The 27,121-nt window shown below is 37.0% G+C and overlaps 2 protein-coding genes across 3 annotated transcripts in view; both read left to right on the top strand.

Moving 5' to 3' along the window:
• SMARCAL1 (SNF2 related chromatin remodeling annealing helicase 1) overlaps positions 1-16,701 on the top strand; it is a 31,045-nt gene extending 14,344 nt beyond the window's left edge. The window contains exons 10-18 of one of the 2 annotated variants that reach the window (XM_034421915.3): positions 108-173; positions 4,943-5,083; positions 7,647-7,865; positions 10,612-10,682; positions 11,882-11,984; positions 12,629-12,811; positions 13,840-13,940; positions 15,068-15,167; positions 16,311-16,701. In XM_034421915.3, coding sequence (XP_034277806.2) covers positions 108-173; positions 4,943-5,083; positions 7,647-7,865; positions 10,612-10,682; positions 11,882-11,984; positions 12,629-12,811; positions 13,840-13,940; positions 15,068-15,167; positions 16,311-16,502 — 1,176 coding nt within the window. In that variant the 3' untranslated portion in view covers positions 16,503-16,701. The remainder of the gene's footprint in view (positions 1-107; positions 174-4,942; positions 5,084-7,646; positions 7,866-10,611; positions 10,683-11,881; positions 11,985-12,628; positions 12,812-13,839; positions 13,941-15,067; positions 15,168-16,310) is intronic. The other variant, XM_034421924.3, reaches the window with a different exon arrangement.
• A 2,753-nt stretch (positions 16,702-19,454) lies between these two features.
• RPL37A (ribosomal protein L37a) lies at positions 19,455-23,252 on the top strand. The gene is made up of 4 exons (XM_034421937.2): positions 19,455-19,616; positions 21,115-21,243; positions 22,510-22,592; positions 22,921-23,252. Exons 1-4 carry the CDS (start codon positions 19,470-19,472, stop codon positions 22,982-22,984), a joined length of 423 nt encoding a protein of 140 aa, XP_034277828.1. The 5' UTR covers positions 19,455-19,469; the 3' UTR covers positions 22,985-23,252.
• Positions 23,253-27,121: the final 3,869 nt, after the last annotated feature.

Below are 27,121 nucleotides of genomic sequence, written 5' to 3'. Positions count from 1 at the left end.
AAACACACAGCGCATAAAATACTTCAGAACTATTTATTCAAAACCAGGCCCCAAAGCAGTTTTCCTACTGTTCAAAATTTATTGTCTTTCCATTTCTCCAATTTCAGGATGAATCCCATTTTCTTAAGAATGGTAAAACAGCTCGATGTCGGACTGCAATGCCTCTGTTAAAGGTGAGTATACGAATTGTGAATGTAGAGACTGTTAGGCCCTGTGTGTTCAGAAGCCTGGTGTATGTGTGTGTACATGTACTGGTTAGAAACTTATGAGAAAGTTATAGATATTAAAGAGCAACATTACAGAGGCAACTCAAAGGTTAGAGTTTAAACATCCCCCTGAAGAATATACTGAAATGGCCTTGACTCTAAAGCCTTACCTCATCATACTTTCTCCCTGTTAACTAATGTAAGTAGGAGAGCAGATTTGCTGGCATTGGATTGCATCTCATTTAGATGAAAAAGAAAAAAGATTTAATTATCAAATTCTGAGATATGGAAAGCAATTTTAGATACTGAAAAATTCTTGGACAAACAGTCAATCATCAAGCTATGTTTTAAACAAAATTATCTTGAATAATAATGATCCATCAGTGTTGGTTATCTTAGTCACTAACAAAGCTACCCCTTTTTATCTGGATTTTGAATCTAAGGTGGGTTGGATTTGGCTATTTGCAAAGGAGCCTACTCAGAGCTTTTAGTCTAGATTGAAATGTTTTTTTTGATTTCCCAGGAGGAAAAAGTGCCAAGAAAATGGCATAGTTGTTTCTATGTAGTCACTTTAAATTAAATTTGACTTGAGAGGATCTTTATCTTTTCCTTTTTATTTTCTATAAATATTGATATGCTAATATTCACAAAGTTATTATTCACCAATTAAAATGAAAACACCAAGTTCCTCTTCCAGGACTATTTAACATGGTCCTTGTAAGTATTAAAAGTAATGTGAAAATGATGACATGTAATCAAAACTTGATTAAAAAGCAAGGTTGAAGTTTCAAATTGAAACTGTTGAAGAGCAGATATGAAAATTGCATTGGGGAAAGGAAAATTGGCACGATTGTAACATTAAAAGTTTATCTTAACTTCAGGATCAGTTACACATTGATAGCTTCTTAAGATAAAGTGGTGTTTTTTTACCATCCATTTTAAATATAATTTGCTAAGGAAAGGGCTTTTGAGCAGTGATATATAGACACTTCAAATAGGCCCATGTATAAAACATGGGCCCAAAGTCTAAAATTCCATAAGTTTCAAAAGCAATTATGAAGAGAAATATTCTTGGTATATCCACTGTAGATTTCTCAATCATCCATGATAAAGTATTGATGCTCCCTTGCTAAAGATTTAGGCAGATATATGAAAGGTATGAATATGAATGTATAATACCGTCTCCTGAGTTGGTTTCATATCCCAAATTGGAATATGAATCACAAACAGTTGGAATTGGACAGGATCCAAATTGAATAAAATAAATAAATGCACTCTCATCATTGAAAATACAACTTGCACAATTTGGGCTGGCAACAGCTCAAATGCTCTAAAGTGCATATCTAGGCCATGCATAGATTATCTACCTATTTTTCCATCTTTAGAACAGTTACTACTGTATCAAAAGTAATTATGTAGCTTCTAGATCATCTAGATCAGGGGTGTCAAACCCTCATTGTCACTGCGTCGTCACATGATGTATTGGGACTTTCCCCCCCTTCGCTAAACCAGGTGGGGGCGGAGCCAGCACGTGACGCATGCAGCCCGCGGGCCGTGAGTTTGACACCCCTAATCTAGATTCAGAGTTTATCTCCTCTACTTCTGTATCCTGTTTTATTTTATTTATTTCAAGACTTACAGTATATGGCCTCCCAATTCACAAAAAACCAACTCTTGGTAGCATACAACAATAAAAACAAATTATAGTATCCCAACAACAACAACAAAACATACTGGGGGAGGGAGCAATATGCACCAGGATATGATATCATTCATCCTTATCACTTTTAATGGCAATTTACAACAGGATATCCAAAATAATTTTTTTTGTGTTCAGCCTTTCTATAACTGACTTTTCCTGTAGTGTGTTAAAGTTGCTTTGTTACATAGAGGAATTGACTGATTGCCCTTTGTTCATAATTAAAATCAATCCTAACAAATACACCTACTCAAGTTTCTTCTCTAGATGCAGTGATCCTTCTTGGATGTAATCTGTTTAATGGCATATCTAAAGCCAATGTATTGACTTCCTCCTTTGTTCCTGGGAGAAAGTACAAAATAGACTAGTGGAATATAGAACTCTATTGATTGATACCCAGAGATGGTAGAAGTTCTGAAATTCTTAATCTGTAATCATTTATCATTGAGCTATAATCCTGTGCCTTGAATTATCTAGACAATGGTGATGAGTATGGAATGTCAATTTAATGAATTACAAGTCTCAAAATTTTCAATGGCAAGCAATGAATGAAATTTGTATGAAGATGCAGATTAATGAAACATTAAGTTTTATTTTTAATGCTGTAATGCCATATTATGCAACTTTCCAGTGTATAATGACTTAACATCCATCCACTGAAATACAGGAAACAATGGCTACTGAATTAGTTCTCTGCATGTGTAATGGCAATGGCTTTGGAAAATATAAACCCTGTATGCTATGCAATTATAGAAAGAGTGTTAATATGGCTTCTGAAAGTGTTTTACAGCATTGGTTTACCTCTGAAAGTACTGTAAAAGCTACTGTGAATCTGATTTTTGTGTGTGTTTGGGCTTCAAGAAGTATTCTTTACAAGTCTGGAAACCTAAGAACTTAATGCTCAGTTTTACCTATCAGAATACCACTCGCTGTTATTGGATAATTAGGGCTTTAATATTTTTAAGGACAGATTCTGTCAGATTTTTTTTTTAAGCCAATGTATTCATCTACTCCTCGTGGCTTTCTTTTTTCTTACCTACAGTTAAGTGCTCACTCATATACTTTTATATATTCCAATACTCTTTATTCTGTTTAAAGTTGGAATATATGTTGCTGTCGAAAATCAAATGATAGCTATTTTTGTATCTGTTCAGTTTCAGGTTGAATTTGGATGCTTTGTGATAATGATGGGACACACAATAATAGATTTTGGATTCTAACCTTGGGCTTCTTTCAAAGTTAACACTGTAGCTTTGCATCTATTTTCTTTTTATGACAGGAATGAAAACCAGATCCAGTCTCCCAATTAGTCTTTCTTTAAAGAAGAGTTTCTGTATTAAAATCGTTATCAACTGTTTCCATGTGTCAGTTAGAACACCCTTGACTTTAAATGCCAAGCAGCTGATTAAGGCAGGAGAGATTGGCATCTGGAAGATGGCTGTAATTGTAGCTCCAGTACAATATGGATTTGAATAATTACCATGGTGCAAAGCACAGCAAATAGCATAGTAACCACAGGCTATGGATTTTTTTTTAAAAAACCCAGTAAATCACTGCACAGAGATAGGGCACTTTTGCACCTTCAGTGGTTTTACTTTTTAAAATGTTCTTTGTATGCTCTTCATTTAGTCCTTTCACTGTAGGTTGTTGGATAAATTATGTGAAAATAAGATATTCTAGAATTTATGCAGTCTCTTACCACTAATATTATAGCCAACCTATTTGCAAAAGAGGTTCAAAAATAAAGGTTCTATCCATTTCCTATATTTAATTTTTGCTGTCGATTTATGTAGCTTAAAATTTCCCCTGAGTTCTTCTTTCAGTGCAATATATGCCATCACCTGCTGGCAGCGGCTGCCTTATTTCAATATAAATGAGATAAGCAATGAGGAACTTTGTAAGTGCTTTGGACTTCAGTTACCAGCATTTGTGATTAGCCTGGTTACAGGAGAGAGTTACAAACTAAGATACCAAAAAGTTACCATGTTGTTTCCCCCTCCCTAGGACAAGTAGATCAGGTTTTTTATATATATAGGTAATCTTTTATATATAGGTAGTCTTATATATAGTGACTACAATTGGGACCAGCAGCTCTGTCATTAAGCAGGTGGAAAATCACTAGGTGGAAAATCACATGACCATAGCTGCATTTTCCTTTTCTCTACTTCCCAGCTCCTTGGAATGTTTTTATCTAGCTCTGGGATAATTAGTAATTAATTCTATTTACATTCATTGGAGAGGAAGGGATTATAAGAAAGTAAACAAACTCATAGTGGGGAATACACATCGAAAGCAATGCAGTAGCAGCGACAGCCTTGAGCACACTATAACAATTGATGTACTCCCCGTGTGCCTCTTAACTTTTTTGTAAACCCTTCCTCTTCACTCTGCAAAGGGAGGGAGGGAGGAGAAAATAGCTCAGGCACAGGACAACACATACTGGCTGTAATGGTGAGCCCTTGACTGAGGCATGTGAAGATCATGTAAATTATAAATTTATTTTTTCAGCATCACCGTGACTTTGAATGATTATTGAACAGGGTAAGTTGAGGGCTACCTGTACACAGAAATGATAATATTCAAAAACCAGAGGAAGACCATTTCCATTTTCTTGCATACGACTTTTGTTGATCAGATAAGTGCCCCTTTTCATCAGAAACGTTCCAAAGGGAAGCTCCTATATGAAATGGCTGGACTAAGAATAACACTAATCAATTGGGGTTCCCTTTATTTAACTGAAATCAAGCATCAGCTAACAGGAAAAAAAATGCTTTAAGGTACTCTGTTTTGACTGCTGTCTATCATGTTATTTGAATGTTCAAAGTACGATGCTACCAAGAGACTTAAAACTGTTGTTTTGCACAAATTGCTTCCATATCTGAGTAAGATTGCCTTGCCTACGGCTGGCTACCTGTTGAATTGTCAGTAGAGGTGAGGTTAAAGCAAGTTGGCACCTAAGTCCACCATTTCTGGCCAAGAAAGTTTTTCCTCCTCATTGCTTGGTATAATTCACTTTTGTGACATCATTCCCATGCAGGCTGCCAAACGAGTAATCTTATTATCAGGAACCCCTGCCATGTCTCGTCCCGCCGAACTGTACACGCAGATTGCAATAGTCCAGCCAACCTTCTTCCCTCAGTTCCATGACTTTGGGGTCCGCTACTGTGATGCTAAACAGGTAATCTAGGTATACTTGTATGTCTGCCAGAAAAAAGGCTATTTGGAAATAATAAACTATCATGCTGGAAAGCATTTCATGCTCTATAAAGATTTAGCAAATTTGGTTTGCAGGTTCCTTTCTGTAGAGAGAATCACTTTTTACAGCACCAACTGGCTGTAGAATGCATGCACCAATAATTGTCTTGCTTTAACAAAAAAATAAATAAAAATGAAGCCCTTAATGGAAATGAAATTCAGTCCTCTTGAGCAAATGATAAAAGCTGAGAAGCCTTAGGAGAATCTGATCTTCTGTTGCCATGTCGTACATCTTGTCTGTGAACTTTAATGTTAAATTCTTTGTCCAGAATCTTCTTTTTATCCAGAATGACTCTTTAATAGCATTTGTGTTGTAAAATGCCACAAGTTTTTCCAAAGTTCTTTGTCCATTCATATTCATATAAAGATTCATTTGTTTACCCTACAGAAAAGTTTCATTCCAAAATTAACTGTAACGACTTCCTATGTAATTTATAGACATGTAAGGCATGGTTCACAGAATTATTAGCTAGGATTTCCTAGTTATTGTTTGTTGATCAAATGTAGCAGCCTTGTTTATACATAATGTGATGTATTTGATAGGTTATGTCTATGTGTAACCCACAGCATGGAATGAGCAAAGTAGAAAAAGAATCTATTGTAACCGTGCCTCTTATCTTTCTGAAATAGGACCAAAAATTAAGAAGGATTTACAATGAGTGCTCAGTGCAGCTAACTTGCTCCCCTAGTTTTCTGCAACATCAGAATTCATTGATTTAACCCTCTTTCTCCAGGCATGGAAATGTTTGTGGTTATATTAGCCTATATTAGCAAAAAGATAAGTGAATTGCATACCCTGAATAGACGAGGGTATATTGTTATTGAGTTTTTGGTTAAATTTCAAGCGCAGTTATAAGGGGTAGTGTTTTAAGGATATCGGGATCTAGACGTTATGTCAACATCCATAAATACATTCATAGAAGAGAGCCAGTTTGGTGTAGTGGTGAAGGTGCTGGCCTAGAAACCTGGGTACTGAGAGTTCTAGACCTGCCTTATGCATGAAAACCAGCTGTGTGACTTTGGGCCAGTCATTTTCTCAGCCCAACTCACCTCACAGGATTATTGATGTAAGGAAACTAGGAAACAGGAATATTAGGTATGCTTCCCTCCTTCAGTTATATATTAAAAAGACAGCAATAGTAACAGCAATAGCACTTAGACTTACATACGACTTCACAGTGCTTGTCAGCAGTCTCTAAGCACTTTACAGAATCACCCTATTGCCCCCAACCATCTGGCTCCTCATTTTACTGACCTCAGAAGAAAGGATGGCTGAGTCAATCTTGAGTCAGTGAGATTCGAACTGCCAAACTGCTGGCAGTCAGCAGAATTAGCCTGCAATACTGCATTCTAACCACTGTGCCACCATGGCTCTTATAAATAATATAAATAGTTTATATTTATAGATTGGTCTAATGGTTAAGGCACCAGTCTAGAAACCAAAAGACTGGGACTTCTAGCTCTGCCTTAGGCATGAAAACTAACTGGGTGACTTTGGACCAATCACACACTCTCAGCCCACCCCACCCCATCCCACCAGATTATTGTGAGGAAAAGTTGATGAGGAAGGAGTATTAAGTATGTCCACCTTTCTTATTTATAAAAATAAGGAAGGTGGAATAAAAATGTAATAAATAAACAAACAAACAAAATGCATGCTTCCCGGAATGGACCTGCCATTAGTTAGTGTGAGGTGTGAGTGAAAAAGACATTTCTAGAATAGAAAAAGAAAGCACTCTGTGACAGGGATGGACCAGGTTTGTATTTGTGGAATCTTTACTAGCACCCAATTCTACCACCCATCATCAAGTGTAACAACAGTTTCATTGGGGTATTGGGTACCTTTTAAGCTCTGTGACCTGTATCTGATCCTAGTTGAACTGTTCCTCCTTCATTCTCCTTACCTATTTGTTTTAAGTAAGAAGCTTTTTTGTTGCTGGTTGTAAAGAGCCAGTAATTCCATTATACTTATCCAATGAATTAGACTTGCCAACAGGACTACAAAGAGACTGATATCCTTAGAATGCTATAAAGGAAAATGAGTACTGAAGATCTCCTTACAATTCAAATGCAAGTCCTTACAATAGGGAAAGGGGGAGAGAGTGTATATAATTTTTATTAGAAGTTTTAAACTAGAAGATAAAAACTAACACAAACTAATATAAAGAAGAAAAAATACAAAAAAAAGAAAAGTTGAAGAAAAATAAGAAAGAAAAAAGTATAAAGAAGTGGCTTCTGATATTCTTCACAACAGTTATAGATCAAATGTATTTTGATCTTTCTCTAAATTTACATCATATTGCTCTTCTTTATATAATCTATCCTAATAATCAAACCTATAAATCATAAAAAAAAATTTTTTTTCATTTTTATGCAAAGGGTCTATAGGAGGCTGAGGTGGGTGTTTTAAAATGTTTATTGTGCTGATGTGGGAAAGACTCTCACTCTGCACTGCAACTCAAATTAATGTCCTGCGTGAATTTCAGCGGCCCTGGGGATGGGATTATTCTGGATCTTCCAACCTTGGGGAACTGAAGCTCCTGTTAGAAGAAACTATCATGATCCGTCGCCTGAAATCTGATGTGCTTTCTCAGCTTCCTGCAAAGCAACGCAAAATGGTAGTGGTAACCCCTGAAGGCATTAATACAAGAACCAAGGCCGAGTTGACAGCAGCTGCAAAAGAAATGGCAAAGGGTTTTAAAAGTGTAAGTCGAAAATATTGGTCTAGAATAAGGCTGCATTTAATTAGAATGCTAAAATAACCGTTTGAAAGTGCAAAACATGATTCCTTTATCTTCTAAATGAATTTCTGCTTGCTAACTGTAATTGTAATTTATTTTTTTCAAATTCTAGAATCTAGAATTCTAGAATCTCCACATCTCAGAATGGTACTAACCCATGAAGAAAAGACATATCCACTGAGTTTCTAAAGCGGAGTGCTTTAAAACCAAACAAATCTACTCTGTGCTTTCTCTGAGGTATATTTGAAAGCTCAAATCATAGTACTGATTCATAATGAAGGTTAGCATAGGGCAGTGATGGCTAACATTTTTGCCATCGCGTGCCAGGAGAGGGGGAGGGCAGGGGAGGGTCACACACCCGTGCGCCCACACCAATAATTCTATGCGCCCTGCCCTGCGTGCGCAACCCCCCCTTCCCCCCTGCTCCTGGCACGCGATGGCCACCTGGCACCCATTGTTCTTTCTTACCTGGTTCCAGATCCTCTCTATTTATCTGGGAAGGACAAAAACAGCCTTTCCCACTCCCTCGGAGGCCCTCCAAAGGCCTGAAACTGCCCATTTCCCAACTCCCGGTGGGACATGTTTTTTGCTGTCCCCAGCCTCTCTAGGAGTCTGGAGGCTGGGACAGCAAAAAAGTCATTTCCTGTCCCACCGGGAGTTGGGAAATGGGCTGTTTCAGGCCTTTGGAGGGCGTCCGAGGGAGTGGGAAAGGCTGTTTTCGCCCTTCCCAGATAAATAGAGAGGATCTAGAACCAGGTAAGAAAGAAAAACCTCCCCCCCCCGCACTCCGGAGGCAGGAAACAGCCTGTTTCCCTACTTCTGGTGGGCCCAGAAGGCCCAAAAATCATCTGGCCGGCGTGCACATGTATGCCAGAGCTCAGCTGGCGTGCCCACTGATATGGCTATGCGTGCCACAGGTTCGCCATCACGGGCATAGGGTTTGGCATGATATGCTTGTGTTTGTCAGGTGAGAGGAGTGGCTCTGTTTGAATAGGTTTGTTACAGGGGTGAAATGCTCCCGGTTCGGACCGGATCGCCCAATCTGATAGCTATGGAGGTAGGTGGTTCGGAGAACCGGTAGCAAAAATCCCTGCCCCCCCCCATGCCCAGCTGAGCTGCGCGATCATCAGAGGCTTTTTTCTTTTAAATGCCTCTGATGATCCAAGCTCTGATGATCCCAGCTGAGTTGCCTGATCATCAGAGGGTTTTTTAAAAACCCTCTGCCGATCAAGCAGCTCAGCTGGGATCGTTTTGAAAGCATTTTTTTTTAAAGCATTTTTTTACAACCTGTTCGCTGAAGAGGTTGTAGAAAAAATGGTTTTAAAAGTTAAAAAAAAATGGCCATGCTCACCCAGTCACATTACCCCCCCCATCAAGCCACGCCCACAGAACCGGTAGTAACAAATTTTAGATTTCACCACTGGTTATGAGGCAAGATCACTAACTATGCAGGTTTTAATGAAGGTTTGCCCATTTGGCAGATTGGAGAAGAGACAGGTGACTTCGGTTAAGCTTTGCCATCATTTGAGAGGCAACTACCAGAAGTTAAAATTCATGGTTGGAAAATCTTAAACCAGGCCCACTTTGCATGTTATGCATTGAATGTATCTTTAAATGGATCTAGGGCAAAAACACACAGATTCCCCGGGGAGGAGGGCACCTAAGAAACTTAAATAATGAAATGTTGCAAGTCTCCATGTGCTTGGTCACCACTACTTTAGAATAGAAGAAAATCAAAGCATTTCATAAACAGTCACAGAAGGATTTCTTTTCCTATTAGAGTTATTTAATGTTCGTAGGATTTCTTTGGTGCTTTAATCAAAGCCTTATGATTTCTAAAATGTTTTGAGTTGCAAAACTGATAAATAATACATAGATGTTGTGAAATCCACTAATATTCATTTTGTTGAAACTGATAAATTATAGGACTGTGGCTATAGAAATATGCTACGTTGATAAATTTATTTCAAATACTATATACATTTTGATACATTATACATGTATCATTAGCCATGGGATATATATTTTATATACATTATGTATATACCCTGTTTTCCCCAAAATAAGACACCCCCTGATAATAAGCCCAATCGGGCTTTTGAGAGCATGGCAATAAAGCCAAGCGCTTATTTCAAGGTTCAAAAAAATATAAGACAGGGTCTTAGTTTTGGGGAAAAACGGTATATATAAGTTATATATTAGACATGAGATAGACATTAGCCATAGGGAAAAAAGGAAATTACTAAGGGACTTCCAAACAGATCGCTGCTTCACCTTATGGTAGCTTCCCATTCCTAGTGACTAAGAAATTAGTTGCCCACAGTCTCTTTGATAGTGAGATGGGCAGCATATAAATTTAACAAATAAATAAATTGGTGCCAAGTGTTTTCAGAATTTCACAGTTGTCAAATTTAGCAAATACTGCTAGTTTAGGGGCAAAAAAAAGGGTTTATAAATTTCTGAAAACTGTTCCTTTTGGTTCTTGGTTTAATGAGACTAGTTTTTAGCATCATTCTTAATCCTAATTCACCTAAAAGTGAAAACCAAAAGGAGGATAGGTCAGAGTAGTAATTAATTTGCATTGGGTTGAATATGCAATTCAGAGGTTATAGGATTAAAAAAAATGGTACTTCAAAAAAGTTGTTGTGAATCTTTCTTACCCTCTGAGTTTGCAGGTATCACTAATGAGTTTTTCAAATAACTTTTTCAGAAGCAAGAACAGAAGGAAGCACTCATTATCTTCTACAACAAGACTTCAGAAGCCAAAATTCACTGTATCCTGTAAGTTGCTTTTTTTTGGCTTGTAGTGCAGTTAATTATCAGATCAATCCTGGCTATAATGAAAAGATGCAAGATAACCTTGATTTGCGGGGATCCTAGAGAAATATCTGTTAAAAGACTTAAAAATTACAATGGAAATATCTGTAGTGAGACAGTCTGATGAATTTTGTTAAGAGTTGTGCTCAATAATACAAACACCAATTGTTCCCATTATTTTTATTTAACATTAATCGTTTTGATCAAGCAAATTTGTATGTGAAGATGGCAAACAGGAAGATGAACTGCCAATCAACTGAAGTAACTGTTTCCTTACCTTAGAGCAGGGGTGTCAAATTCGTGGCCCACAGGCCTGAGGTATCACTCCTACCCCGGTTTAGTGAAGGGGGAAAAAGTTGCAATACATCATGTGACGATAATGTGTTGTCACCAGTTTGACACCCCTACCTTAGAGCAAAAGGTGCTCTGCCTTTCTTTGCTTAGCTTATGCCTAATAGGCTTTGAATCCTTCAGGCTATGAATTTGGGAAATGGCATAAGAAGAGATGCTAACTGTTACAAGAAGTCATATACAATATATAGGAACTCATTATAGAAGTCATAATAGAGTAATGTGTGAGGCCAGGACCCAGCAGCACCCAGACTTCTCTTTGTGAAGGAATTTTTCTGTATGTATCCTCAAGAACTGCTAACAGTAAGATGTCAAACTGTTGGTATAAATGTCTTTTGGTATTTCTGAAAGGTAAATTCCTCAAGGTATCCTAAAACGGATCTGATTTTCCTGTGCATTCTTTATTGAAATGTGACCAAGTTCCATGTGAAATCCAAAAGCCTTTGCTTAAATTTTGTCATGGCCTGCTCATGACTTCAAGGCCAGCAACACGTGGAGATAGTATCTACAGTATTGTAGTTGCTTCAGGAGTTGGTTTTTATTGTTTATTTTTTGGAAGATTGATAGCTATTGGCTAGAGTTAGCTATTGACCAAGCCTTTGGAGACAACATTTAGCTTTAACAGATAGGGTACTTGACCATACCCTCAGTTCGACTTTATAGAACATTACAATACCTTTGTGTAAATACTTTTGATTTTGTCTTGTAGTGCCAAATGCTCTGGTCTAAATTATCTTGTTTCCCTGAATCTCAAGTGCATGCAAAAATGATACTATTTATGTTTATTGAGCTTTCTCTCTCCCTAAATGCAGAGAATACATCCTAGATTTATTGGAAAGTGGAAGACAGAAATTTCTGGTATTTGCTCATCACAAACTAATTTTGGATGCAATCAGTGAAGAACTGGAGAAAAAGGTGCGATTGCTGCTACATAACTCCATTGTCAGGTCATGACTTGAATCCCTGATCCTAATTCAATTCTTTAGTTAGGATTTAGTTAGAGGATCTTCTCTTACTTTACCTCTGAAACAACCCTGTGAGGCAGGCTGTAATTGAATATAAGGAAAACCGAAGGTCCTGTACTAGTTTCCCTAGTGAGCCCCCCTTTGCCGGATATTTTCAAGTAAAGGCTGGATAGATATTTGCCATTTTTAATTTGGATACCTGCACTATGCAGGAGGTTGGAATCGCTAGTCTAAATAATCTCCTTTACATATGAATTCTCCACATTTTAATTCTATTCATGAAACTGAATCCAATAGCTCGCAATTATTTTGATTGCTAGGTGATGTAATAACTGAAAATGAGCATATATAGATTTTGCCTAATATTTGACTATGGGGACACCCAGAAACTTTCTTTCCTTGAGTTATTACATCTCGGGACACAAATGGAACTTATTTAGATACAAATTCAGGAATGTGATTTGTAATCTCTTGGTTCTGAAAAGCTCAGCTTGGCATAGTGAGAACAAATCTTTACATTTTCTTAGACAGGAGCTAAGAAAAAAGCAAACCCTGATGATAATTTATTCTTCGTTTCTTCATCTTCTCTTTCAGAACGTTGGCTTCATTCGTATTGATGGTTCCACTCCCTCAGCTGAACGTCAGTCCCTCAGTCAAGAATTCCAGTTCTCTGAGAAGCTGTCGGTGGCCATCCTCTCCTTGACCGCTGCTAATATGGGGCTTACTCTCTCCTCGGCCGATTTGGTTGTATTTACCGAACTGTTCTGGAACCCTGGGGTAAGAAGACTCTGTCCAGTACTACTTCTGCTTAAATAAGTTATCCATCCATCCATCTCATATACATAACTGTGTACAGCTAACACTTTTAAAAAAACCAAGCTAAAATAGCCCAAAGTTAAAACAATATCATTCTGTTTAAAGTAGAAAATATAGAGGGAATTGAATTTCACATAGAGAAGGAGGAATTTTGGCAAGGAAGAAGTAATTTTGCTTCACATAATTTTCTACAGAAAGTAGTAGCTCCAATTCCTTTATGCTGACCTTAGCCTTCTAGCAGAATTGCTTTGTAGCTTTGGTCATTGATGAAATTTAGGGGAAAAATATTGCCTGCACATAAGTACTATGTGTAGGATTCTTTCACCTCAAACTCTTTGATTGATTTTTATGTTAGTGCTCTTTTGTCAAAGGGAGTTAAAGTCAGTTTGCTTTATAAGCTGTTCTACTATTTTAAAAAATCCATTGGAAATAGTGGTAAGCATGCTAAGTCTGCTTCCCTTAGCATAGAGAAGAGAAAAAACTTACTTAAGAGTCTCCCCATGTGATTTAAATGATGAAAAATATGCTGGAAATTATCGTGTTAGTCTTCACTGATAGAGATTTTTTGCATATGGAAGAAAGAGGAAGGAGGATAAGGTAAATGTATTTGTTTCTGCTTCTCTTTCTTGCATGTAAAACATCCATTTTGCAATGTCTGAAGAAGGTTAATGAATCATTTTTCTAATATAAATGGGAATACACCAAATAATCAACCAATCCATTTAAACATTATTATAAGAACAGCCACATACTCTCTGAATCTTGTCTGTAAAACGGGTACATTAGGAATTTCACCCACCAGTTCTCTTATTTTTAAATATATTTTTCTCACCCACTTGAAATGGAAGTACTATCACATTATGCCAAATACATTATATCACTGGTTTATTGTTTATTATTTATTGGAGTATTGTTTATTGGTTCATTGATCACAACTATTCCCTTTGTTTTTGTTTTTTCTAATTTATATATTCTACTTTTAAATATAGGTTCTGATGCAAGCAGAAGATCGGGCACACCGAATTGGACAGACTAGTTCTGTGGATATCCATTATTTGGTAGCAAAGGGCACAGCAGATGATTACTTATGGTAGGGAGAAGAAAGTGGTTTTATGCCACTATAGATTATGACTTATGATCCTGAGAAAATAAGGGTACTTCATTAGGAGTCGAGTTCATTTGTACTTCTGTTGTAATAAAATGGCACATCAGCACTGTTTCCTGATCTTCCTCTTGCTGTCTCTAACTTCATCACTATGACAGATAGTGATAAAGTACTTGGATTCTAGAAACATGCAATTGCAGAATTTTATTGCAGAAATTGAAATTGCTTTAATGTTGTTACTAAGAGCCAGGTGATCTAGTTGATAAGGCACCAGGCTAGAAACTGGGAAATCATGAGTTCTAGTCCTATCTTAGGTATAAAAGCCAGCTGGGTGACTTTGGACCAGTCAGTCTTTATCAGACCAGTCAGTCTTTATCAGCTCAGTCCACCTCACAGGTTTGTGGTAGGCAAAATAAGAGGAAAGGGTATTAGGTATGTTCACCAGCTTGAGTTATCAATAGATAATAATACTGGGTTATAAATAAATGCAAAATACTGCTGAAGTCTAACACTGCAACACTTTCAATAGGGAATTGAAAACCTGAGTTTTGAGAGGGGATGGACCTATTCTTGGCCAAAAATGCTTCGTAACTTATTTATTTATTTAAAAGATTTATATGGCTGTCCATCTTAAGCAACTCTGGACAGTTATCTTATGCTCTTCAGTAATTCATAGGTTGTAAATTTCAGATTTGTGCAGTGCATTTATGTGCTACTTTTGCATCAGGAACTTAAGGCATGTATATGGAATCCCCATCCAATATTATTTTCAAAGCAGCTGTGTGAGATAGTATAAGTTGAAGTTCAGTGATTGCTTCAAATCGGTCAACAGGTTTTATGGCTGAGTGAGGATATTAAAATACTCCTGGTCCCAATCCAGTACTAATGATTGTATTACACAATCCTCTACAAGAGAAATTGAACACATTTAATGCATGACATCTGTTGTTTTATTACAAATAATTTTCAATATTTTTCATGAACTGCATGATTATAATAGTAACTAGATGTTTTAGCTTAATTATAAATATCTGCATTTTTAGTATGCAAACAGTACTGAAGGACTGGCCCTCAGAATATTTTGATAATTGAAGTTACTGTATTTTCCATAGGCCACTGATTGAAAAGAAGATCAGGGTGTTAGGTGAAGCTGGTTTATCAGAAGCCAAGTTCTCTGAGACAGCAGAAACCACAAATTACTATACCTGCAAGGTAAACTACTGTGTGGCAAACAATGTTTCATAATTTAATGTAAGGAAGTTCTTCCTGAAACATATAATACTTTGAGCAGCAAAAGAAGGAAGAAACTGGGGATTATAATACATATATTATAAATATAATAAATTATAAATTATAAATGTATTTAAGACATTTAGACATAAATATGACATTTAAGACATTAATGACAATCCTTTAGAGCAGGATTGGGGAACCTGAAGCTCTCCCAGAATCCTTCATCCTTGCCTGAGCTGGCTATGATTGATGGATAAATCCAGAAGGCCACTGGTTCCCAAAATTAATTATGGGAGAAAGAACAGAGACATGTGAGGGCTGTAATTGAAATAACAACAGTAAACATTTCTGATGTGACCAAAATGATGTGGAACGATTTTGAAGTAAAGCCTGCTTACAGATATTAACCATTTACTGAGCCTGAGATTGGCGGTTTGCAGATCTGTGGGCACAAATGCACTTCAGCCTAATTTCAGAAGACTTCCCCAGGCAATAAATGCAAACCTCTATTAAGAATTATCTCTCTCTTTCCCATAGCCTAATGCTTCAGGAGGAGAGAAGAGAGAGGCCAGGAAAGAAAGGGTGCTCCAGACAAAGAAGGAATGCACTCATCCACTTTTACTTATAGTCCTATTCAGTTCTTTCTTTAGCCACGCCCACTCATTTGACCTCCAGCGGCTAATCTCCTGTCTAGGACAGCTATGTAAAGTTTAATCAAATAAAACTTGTCAGTTTGTATGTACAACACCAGTGAATCAATCTTTTCCTAGGAATACACCACAGTTAGGTAATTTACAAGTAGTCCTTAACATATGACGTAATGGAGCATGCCCATTATGTTCGCAGGTCATAAGGCAAAGATTTTACAACTTTTTCGTGGCATATGTTAAGTGGCTGCAGCAATCATAAAGTGACAGCTGTGGTAATTAAGCAAATGCTGCAATCGTTAAGCAAACCAACTGTTTGCTATCAGTGCAGTTTTGTTGAAAACTGGGATTAAGTGCCAATTTTTGGCAAAACCATCATAAAATGAAGTTCACACAACCACAAGATGCTGCAAACTGCCATAAATGTGGCCGTGTTGTCAAGAGTTTGAAAAAGGCTTTCTCTTTAATTCCATAGGAGGACCCCAAGCAGCAGACCATGTTGGACCTTTTCCAGAGGACTTTTTCAGAGGATATAGAGGACATGGATGAAGCCTTGCTTGGGGAGGCAATGGAGACATGTGAAGATTCTGGGCAGGAAAACTCATTGAACAATAGAGCAGGACATTTTTTCTCAGCAAGTCCATGTAAAAAAAAGCGTACTCAGTAATTTCCATGAATACAAGGATATTGTACAATATTATATAATTATGTTTATTTTTATTAGTTAAAGTGTAATTTAAAGAGAAAAAAATCAGTGTGATCAGTGAATTATTTGGTTGTTCAAATAAACTTTATTTAAATGAATTTTGTGTTAATAAGGATAAAGACATATCCTTAATTTGATATAATAAAACGAATCCCTATTTTACTCAGTCATTTGTAGTTCAAAGCTCTGCATGCTGGCACATAACAGAACTTGAGTCTCAGATAACTGTGTTTTCAGATTGAAATTCTAATCCTATCAACTATTGAAAGACAAATCTCTCTAATCATAAGAGTTCCAAAAGTTCCTGGATCATCTATCCAAATATTTACTTTAAAGCAGTATTTTTTCCTCAGGATACGCCAGAGGCTCAACATGAATAAAATATTTTGCCAATGGAAATCAGCATTTGGCCAAAATTTGAGTACTACAATTTGTCAGGTAATTTCACTGATTGATTTTTGTTCAAATTTTAAATGTTGATATTCTACCAGAAGAGTAACCGATACATGAATGTTTTTAAGCTGTTTTCAGAACAATTAGTGGATCCATAAAATGTTTTGAAGAAATATTTGATGGGAGGAAAAGTTAATATTAAGAATTATAAATATCAAGCAAATAAATAAGTATATAATTAAAAATAATTATTCTTACTAGACATCCAATAAAAAGAATAAAAGTGTATATTATTAATTCATATTAAATTGAACAGAAGAAGCAGTTTGTAGTCGTAGTTAAGGCTAGAAATCAGGAGGCTGTGAGTTCTAGTCCTGACTTGGGCTCAAATACAGCTCTATGGCCTTGGGCTAGTCACTTTCTCTCACCCCTGGGAAGGGAGCAATGGCAAATCACTTCTAAAAAACCTTGCCAAGAAAACTACAGAGACTTGTGCAAGCAAAATCCAAGAAGAATCCAACATGAGTGAACGGAAGGAAAACATGTTTTAATAGGCTTCTTGGAAAATTGAGCATAAGATTGCAGTTAAACCCTTAATTAAAACTTCACTTAAAAGGTATAAATTTTGAGTTTAACTGAACAAATATTAACCAAAACCAATATATAGCTGATAGTTTAGTTTCTTTTATTACATACAATGAAACATCTACTGGCATAGTCAATTGTTGTGAAACTTGTGATGTTACCTTCATCTTGATCTCAGCTTGTGAGTGACAGGCTTAAATCATTCTGAGCAGTACCATAATTGAAATAACACTTTCCCTTTTATCCAAATATAGCCCAAGGCCAGCCTCAAGGTATAAAGAGTAAAATCTTTGTCATCCACTAGTTTCAGTGGAAATCTAATGATTGCAGTGATTTGAAACCAGAGTCTGTTTATTTGTTATGGGTATGTACTACATATGGTATTTTTCTTTTGGGACAGAGCATGTTTGCAATTTCAACTTTACAGCTTCCGTGCATTTTTATTTATTTATTTATTTATTTTATTTTTTAATTTGATTTATATGCCGCCCTTCTCTGGAGACTCAGGGCGGCTTACAATGCGCTAAGCAATAGCCTTCATTCTTTTGTATATTTATACAAAGTCAGCTTATTGCCCCCACAACTGGGTCCTCAATTTACCTACCTTAGAAAGGATGGAAGGCTGAGTCAACCTTGAGCCTTGGCGAGATTCGAACCTGCAGTAATTCTCCTGCCCCACAGCACCAAGATATTCTGTGCTTGCTGTTTGTTGAGGACATATGCTCACAACTGAACCTACATCCCGGTGCCAGCTTAGCTGCTTGAAGCAGATCAAGGTGATCCAGCAGAAAATTAGTATCATCCTTTGGAAACTACAACAACTCTTTCAATGTATAAATTATCTATTCCATGTGGAAGAGGAGCCCAGGGTGGTTGGTTATATGAGAGGCTCCAATTGCCCATTGCAGAAAGGGCCCCCTGGCATCAGGCTTTGTGATCATGTCTCCTTTGTCTGCTGGAGAGACCAGAGGCATTCTGGCAACCAGTTTATTTATTTTTTTTTAGAATTGGGATCCCCGAACTTGTAGAATATCTTCCATCAGAATGTTATTCTCAGTGATATCTGCACGTCCCTTCACTGCTTCCCAGGAATCCCCAGTCATTTCTCTCCTATCTGCCTACATTACTTATCTTTTAACAGCCCCAAAACTAGCATGATGCTTTCATTTCTCTGCTGCACTATGGTGTACAACCGATGGCTTCACATATCAAACTGAGGCAAATGCAATTATCTCAGCTTTTTTAAAAAAAATACCAACATGAAGTTTCTGAAAAGTTTTTGATAATAACCTTTACAAAGCTGATTATAGCAATCTGGTCATGCTGTAAAACAGTGTTTCTTAAAGTGTGGACTGAGGACCTCATGGGGTCCCTCAAGACTAACCTAGGAATTTGTGGAATCAGTTATTTGCCAGATATTGAAAATATTTGCAAACGTTTAAAAAAATATTCTTTTTTTTTTTGTTGTTAAAATATTCAGGGGTTTTTTAAAAATGAAAAATGTTATTATCTATGGGCATAAGTTATTTTTACATGATACAATGAATATACCTGTATCAAGTTTAATTTTTAATTTGGTAAGCAGTGATAAATATAACTCACACAAGCCAATGCTTTTTTGGGGGTCCTCTGTAATTTTTAAAAGTGGGAAAGGGCAAACAGTTTAAGAAACAGGGCTGTAAAGAAATGTATCGACATTAATAGAAGTGTTATGCGCAATCCTAGCAATTTTTCTACAGTAAAAATATTGTTTATAAATACGATGTGTTCTATCATTTTATTTTTTAACAAAAACCCCATTTCACCCGTCGAACAATACTTTTTATTACACTTGCATGAACAGCAAAAGGAGGCATTGCGGGGTGGGAAAAAATCGAAAACATGGGATGCTAATTTTTGGAAGGGGGGGGGAGTTGGTCCGCCGACGTTGTCCGACTACTACAGGATAAAATGGAGCGCAAAGGAAAGGCCAGACTCTATCGTTGTTCACGTGTGTGCATTTTTTCTTCCGGTCTCTCCTGGCAGCGGCACGGACACTGCGCATGCGCAGAAGGCACTTCCTTCTTTCTCTCCGCGGCCTGTTGGAGGAGCAAGATGGTGAGTGGAGTTGTAATTTGTATTTATATTCGTTTTCATCTGCTGCCATCTTTCCCGTTACTCGCGTTTGCGGGGCCAGCATCTGGAAATATGTGGGATGAAATATCTGGGGAAACGATATCTGGGGATATTGGGAATATTTAGAGGTGATTTTAGGGCGGGCTCGCGGGAGACTGCCGGGTATAGCCGGCTTCGGTAAGAATCGCGAATTGGGTATGTGAATGCGGGAGTCTGTATTATTATGATGCTAAGACATCAAGGTTTCGCGCTTGCTCGCTCCTTTCTGCAAAACGGCGCTTGAATGGAAAGCGCCTAATTGGGGGGGTAAACAATTGTTACTTGTTTTCTTCCTTCGCATACAATTAAACGCTGTAGGTCTTGTTGATTAATTGATTAATAATTAATTAATTAATTAATTAATTAATAATTAATTTTTTTGCACAAAGGCGCTCCTGTTGCAGGAGGTAACCCATATTTGCATTATAGCCGCTTGCACTTTTTTTAAAAAAAATGATTATTTGTGGCTGAAACTTTCCAATTTCACGTATAGGTTAAGCGCTTTGCCAGCCAGCCATTCTGTTGTTTGCTCCATCCTTCTCCGCTCTCCCCTTTTTTTCCTGATAATTTCCCATCAAGTTTTAAGTCTTTTTTTTTAAGGTTTCTGTAGGGAGAGAAAAAAATTAGTTTGTAATACTCGGAGCGCCTGGACACGATGCTGCTAGCCTTATTTGTAATACTGAGAGATCGGTCCCTATCCAGAGGCAATTATTTGTATTGGGGTCTGGAGTTAGGGATAATAGATACAACTAAATACAATATTTAGTACATTTTGGGTAACAAGGCAAGCAAGTGTAAATATTATCTTAAGTAATAGTTAATATGCAATAATTATATAGTGATTAATATTATGCACTTGTCATCTTTAGTCAACAAAAGTTATCCTGTTGTGCCACTTGGTTGTTTGGGTGAAGTACTGTGATTAGAATCTCATTGACTTGAACAAGAATTGTATTAAACTCATTGAAACAATAGTAAGCAAATACGGAATTAGGCTGGTAATGCATATTATCTTCCCCAATATTTAAATGTGCTTAGTTTGGTAATTGTTTGCTTCTTTAAAATTGATTTCATTTGTATTTCACTTACTCTTAAGGCTTAAAATTGCATTCATTGGGTTATCGCTTCATTTTTTCCCCTCAACTCTGAAGTGGATTAAGTTGAAAATATTGGCTTGTAAAAGATTTATGCATAGATGAGCCATGGTTCTAACAGGTTAGACAAAAACATAGTTCATAGTTTGTAATTCAGTGTGGCATGCAAATACATCTGAAGTTATATTGTGAAATTAATAAATCAACTGAAGACCTTGGGTCTTCCTACAGTCCATACTTGCAATAATACACAACAATATCTCTCATTCTATGTACTTATCTTGATGAGAACAGATAATGGTAACAGAAATGAAAAATGTGACACTTTTGTTGCTCTGCTGTAACAGGCCAAGCGTACTAAGAAGGTTGGGATTGTAGGTAAATATGGTACCCGATATGGAGCTTCCCTCAGGAAGATGGTGAAGAAAATTGAAATTAGCCAACATGCTAAGTATACATGCTCCTTCTGTGGAAAGGTAAGACTCTACTTTATAGCAGCAAATGTATGAAAATATTGTTTTTAATTAGAGGACGTCCATGTCTTTTCAGTTTTAAGGGGTCAGTTATTCCTGAGAGACTTTACTTTAGATATAAATTTATGAAATGTAGGAGCTGATACATATATTTTTAAATATCTCTACGCTAATGTGCCAGTTTTGGAAATTCTTTTAATTCTCTGACATGTTTGAAGATGCTCTGAATCCTCCAGAATGAAATAATCAGGCCATTTCTGTGTGAAACCAGATGTATGGATGTATGGATAGTTACTTTGTGGTTTATATGGGGATTTCAGTTACAAGGAAGAAGTTTGAGTTGGACATTCCACCTAATCCATTCTTTCTTATTTGGTTGTTCCCATATGTATTGGGACTGTGGTTTATTAAGAACTATCTTAATAAAGGTAATTAAAATTCCTATGGAAAAGGAAGGATCTGGAAAAATGCTTTGCTTCATTCTCCTCAGTGTACAGAATGCTTCTATAAAATCCTAGTAGAGCACTGTCATAATATTAAGTCTAAAATACTTTTTACTATTGTTTAGGTTAAATATCACTAGTAATTGATTTTCCAAATGTTTTGAAGCTTCAGAATTAAGGAATTTACTCAGGTGTTATGAAAAAAACCCAGGAAAAAAATGTGTTTTAAAGAGATGATATAATATTTAATTGGAACTTTGTTTATTGCTGCACATGTGAAAAATAACCAGTGCAAAAAAAAAGAGAGAGACTCCCCATAGTTATTACTAATTTATGTCAAACGTAGGATTAATTTGTAATTACTGACCCTTGTATGAACCAGCCTGCTTAATCGTACCATTTATTGTGCTTGGAATTTTTACATTGGCTATCTGCTTGAGGAAATTTTACGTTCTTTCTTCAAAGTGGAGTTAGCAAAATCCTTTCTACTTTTTTAATAATAAAACTGATCCATATTACTCTTATAAAAATAAGGCATTGTAGTGTTCCTTATTGGAGCAGTTCTACAGGAGAGCTTCAAAAATAGTTGCTTTTGACAACTATTTGTCTCCTTTGCCCCAAGGCATCGGTGGGGATTATGTGACTCCTATGATTTGCTTGCTGCACTCTGGGATGTGCTACGGTATATGACGCATACTTATATATGCACGTATTGCCAGGTGAACCAATTTATGAAAACACAATGTGTGCAGTTAGAAAATGTGCATTAGTACAATTGAATGTGTAGTTTGAATACTTACCAAATGGGAAAATACTTTTCTTACAGACCAAAATGAAAAGGAAAGCAGTGGGTATTTGGCATTGTGGCTCATGTATGAAAACAGTGGCTGGTGGAGCTTGGACCTACAAGTAAGATAACAGCGCGGTGTTTAGACTTAAGTTTTGAGTGAATGTTCCATTTTTACCTATGGTGGGGTATGCTGTATAGACTGAGGGAAATATTCAAATGCAATTAATAGATTATTCTTTGGTGATTGTAATTGAAATGACCTGGTGTAGAGTATTTGGGGCCATGGTAGAAGTATATAATTTGAATTATTTTATTTTTAGTTGGTTAAGGGGTCTGTTGGGTTAGTCCTCTTATCCCTTTCTGGGATGAGTAGTAGTATTCTAGGTACATCTCAATTGTGGCCAAACTCCTGACTCTAATAACAACAATACTTTTGTTTATTTCCAGCACCACGTCAGCAGTGACAGTGAAATCTGCCATTAGAAGACTGAAGGAGCTAAAAGACCAATAGAAATATATTCTTATTTGAATGCTATCTTTTATCTCACTATCTGCCAATTAAACATGGCTATGAAAATGTATCCGTATGCAGTTGTGTCAGTACTGGCTTTCTGCAAGCCTAGAGTAAAACATGTTTCTTCTCGTCATTCCAGATCCATTTATACCAAAATAGGAAGTCAGCACATAAATGATGCCGTAGTAATAAAAATGCAGAATTAAAACTTTAAGGACTCTCACATCATACTGAATTAAACTATTATGTTGATATCAATGTTTAATACTGATCCTTCAGTTTTATTTATAATAAATAATCTGTAAATCCTTAGTAATTTTTCAAAAACAATGAGTAAAATATTGAGACAGACTTGGAAATACCTGCAGAATACAGATAGTCCTTGACTTACAATGCTTCATTTAGCAACCATTTGAAGTTACAATGGCACTGAAATACAGGACTTAAGACCGTTTTTCACATTTATGACCATTGCAGCATCCCAGTGACCATGCGATCAAAATTCAGTCGCTTGGCAACTCTCATATTTATGACAGTTGCAGTATCTCGGTCATGTGATGTTCTTTTGCAACCTGACAAGCAAAGTCAATGGGGAAACTAAATTCACTTAGCCATGTTACTAACTTAACAACTGCACTGATTTACTTAACTATGGTAAGAAAGGTGGTAGAATGGGGCAAAGCTCACTTAACAAATGTCTTAACAAATTTTAGACTCTATTGTGATTGTAAGTCAAGGACTCTGCATAATTTTCAGGATCATTAATCTGCAGTCCTTTATATTTGGAAAGACATTCCAATTAACTATTTGCTTTTGAAGAGAGATGAATTTTAAAAATTACTATTTTGGGGAAGAGAGAAAAGTAGATACGGGTAGTAGAGTAAATGTGTAAAGAAGCTGCTTTTGCCTCACAAGGATTTTGAGTTTTCAGCAAAAATGTAGGAGTGCCATTTGTATTTAGCCTCCAGTTTTTCCAAGTAAATGGAATGTTGAAAAGGAATTATGTAAAATGGCTCAGAACTTTGCCCATCACCAAATAGAACAGCATTCAGTAAAATGTAGTTGGGGAAGGGAGAAAATTTGAAAATTGGATGGGTTTGGTTGGGGGAAGCAAGGGAGGATGTAGAGAAAAAAAATTCTATTAAACATCAGTACTAGTTTGGATCCTGTTGGCTGCTTCAGATCTCTTTCCATCCTGATTACATGAGCTAAAGCACCATATGCATCTCACTTTCTTGTACACATATACCGTTTCTCCCAAAATAAGACCCAACCGGAAAATGAGCCCCAGAATGATTTTTTTCAGGATGCTTGTAATATAAGCCCTACCCCCAAAATAAGCTCCAGTTAAGATCATCAGCCAGTTGGGACACATTTAGTGCCATGTTTTCCCGAAAATAAGACCTAATGTGTCTTGGAGCAAAAATTAATATAAGACCCAGTCTTATTTTCAGGGAAATGGGTACTATGGGTAATTCTTACTGGTGATAATTTGGGCTGGGAACTTTGACACTAAGCAACACAGTCATAAGTGCAACGTTGCAGGATTATACTGGTTTACAATGGGAATTCTGTCACTACTAATTGCCGTTAGGCAAATCCCATGCAGCTGCAGCATCCCATAGTTACACAATATTTCCAACTGCTTGCTGGCTTCCCCATTGATTCTGCTTGCTAGGTGGCAGTAAAGGTTACAAAAGATGATGTGACTGGGATGCAACTGTTGTAATTGCAAACCTATTGCCAATTGCCTGAATTGCAATCATGTGACCGGATGCTGCAACAACTGCAACCATGAGGACCCAGTAAGTACTTGTTAAGAGCTGTGGCAACTTCAAACAGTAGCAAGCAATTGGATATTAAATGAAGGCTACCTTATACAGCACAGGTGTCAAAACTTGTGGGGTCACATTGCTGTCACATGACGATGTTTTCCCCCTTTGTGGAGCTGGGGTGGGCGTGGCCTGCGTATGACGCATCTGGACCGCCAGTTTGACACCCCTGTTACACATTAAATATAGGAAGGGAGACCAGAAACTTAAAACAGGAAAAAATGCAAACACCTTCCATCAATGCTACTGTAAAAGGGCTGGGAAGAAATTCATTTGCTTTCCCTATCCTTCGGTTTCATATAGAAACCTGATCTTAAAACACCAGGTATTAAATAGTCCCTGGCTATTGAAGATCTTCAAATATGGTCAACTCAGTTCTAAGATCAAGGCATATTCCAGTTTTGCTCAACTTTTAAACTTAAGTGTGATTGTAAATATTAAGATACTCTTCCCTAGTAGATGTCTATGGAGATTCTCAGTCATCCAGGTCATGATTGTCCCATTTTCAAGAGGTGACTGGACTTCCTGGTTTTTCTTAAGACGTTTCACTTCTCATCCAAGAAGCTTATTCATCTTCTTAAATGGGTAGCAAAACGTCTTCAAAGAAAAACCAGGAAGTCCAGTTGCCTCTTGAAAAAGCACCTTTAGGCATCTGTTTCTACCACAGTAGATAGTTTCAGGATGTAAGACTTACTCATTTCTGATGTTTAATGAGAAAATGCTGTTAAGAAAATATGTTTTTAAGCCTACTGTTGTGTATAGTAGCTACAGCTATTGATCTAGCACGGATTAGCAACCAACAGGCCAGATACCATCTGCTACCTGAAATCATCCAGTTCATGCTCCCCAAAAGAAATACCTGGCCTGCAAGAGAATGAGTGCTCATTACTTCCTTGGGTTGCCATTTTAGCAATAACTTCACTTTTAAAAGATGAATTAATTTTGACAATATGCTAGTCTTTCTTATAAAAATTTATAAAAATGTTAGGAATAGACTCAGCCTTCCACCCTTCTGAGGTTGGTAAAATAAGGACGGGGGGCATTATGTTTACTCTGTAAACCATAAACTGGTTAAAGAATGCTGTAAAGCTCCATGAAGCAGTATATAAGTCTTAAGTGCTATTGCTACAGAATATATATATATATATATATATATATATATATATATATATATATATATATATATTATGTAGCAAATACTAATTACATACATGAATGAAAGATGGAGGTTATAGCCAGGAGCTCAATCCTCTCAAAACGAGCCAACCAGTGGTGGGTTTCAAATTTTTTAACTACCGGTTCTGTGGGTGTGGCTTGGTGGGCGTGGCATTGCTTGGTGGGCGTGGCTTAGTGGGTGTGGCAGGGGAAGGATACTGTAAAATCTCCATTCCCTCCCCACTCCAGGGGAAGGTTACTGCAAAATCCCCATTTCCTCCCGATCAGGTGGGACTCAGGAGGCAGAGAATAGATGGAGGCAGGGCCAGTCAGAGGTAGTATTTACCGGCTCTACGAACTACTCAAAATTTTCGCTACCGGTTCTCCCGAACTGGTCAGAACCTGCTGAAACGCACCTCTGCAGCCAACCATTTGCCCAACCAAAAAATACCTGGGGAGGGTGCTCACTCTCCCTTCTGAGGTACAATGGAAAGGAAGGGTTTTCTTCAGCAGCTCCCCTCCAGTGGCATGCCTCCCCCCACCACCAAGAAGCATAAAAAAGATTATACTCTCACTTTTAATTTGGGAATTCAAAAATAGTGCTTTAAAAACGTTTTTAAAGCATATATTTGGGGATTGAGGCAGGACTAGGCAGAAGTGTCTGTGTTATGATTGCTACAATGATTTTGATTGTATTAGGATTGTGTGTTTAATATGTTTTTATTGTTGACATTTGATTTTTTTTGTAGGTAATGCATGCTGTGCGTAGTTACAGAATACTATCATTTTCATAATGATCAATTGTACATGGAAAAATTACTGAGTTGCAGTGATAGGCTTCAGTTTTGCAAGTGGCCTCATGTGGGTGCTGTAATTCTACTAAATCCATTTCTCTCTAGCTGTAGTTCTATCCCTGCTTTCAGGTGTGGCATCTGGTTTCATGAATGACAATATATAATGTGAATTCTAACACTGCAACTGGGAGTTTCTTGGAAAGATACTAAAGAGGACCTAAAGATTTTGCTTACTGCTTCCCTCCGCATGGAAAAAGGCATGTATGGCTTGCCTAGAACTTTAATTTATATACAGACGTAACTTTTTAAAGTAAAATGCAGTTGCCCTTTACTAGGTTTGAACAAATCTTACC

Source organism: Pantherophis guttatus, chromosome 1 (genome assembly GCF_059756535.1).
Source record: "Pantherophis guttatus breed Tessera chromosome 1, ASM5975653v1, whole genome shotgun sequence".
NCBI classification, from domain to species: domain Eukaryota; kingdom Metazoa; phylum Chordata; class Lepidosauria; order Squamata; family Colubridae; genus Pantherophis; species Pantherophis guttatus.
This window is presented reverse-complemented; position numbering and strand designations above follow the sequence as displayed.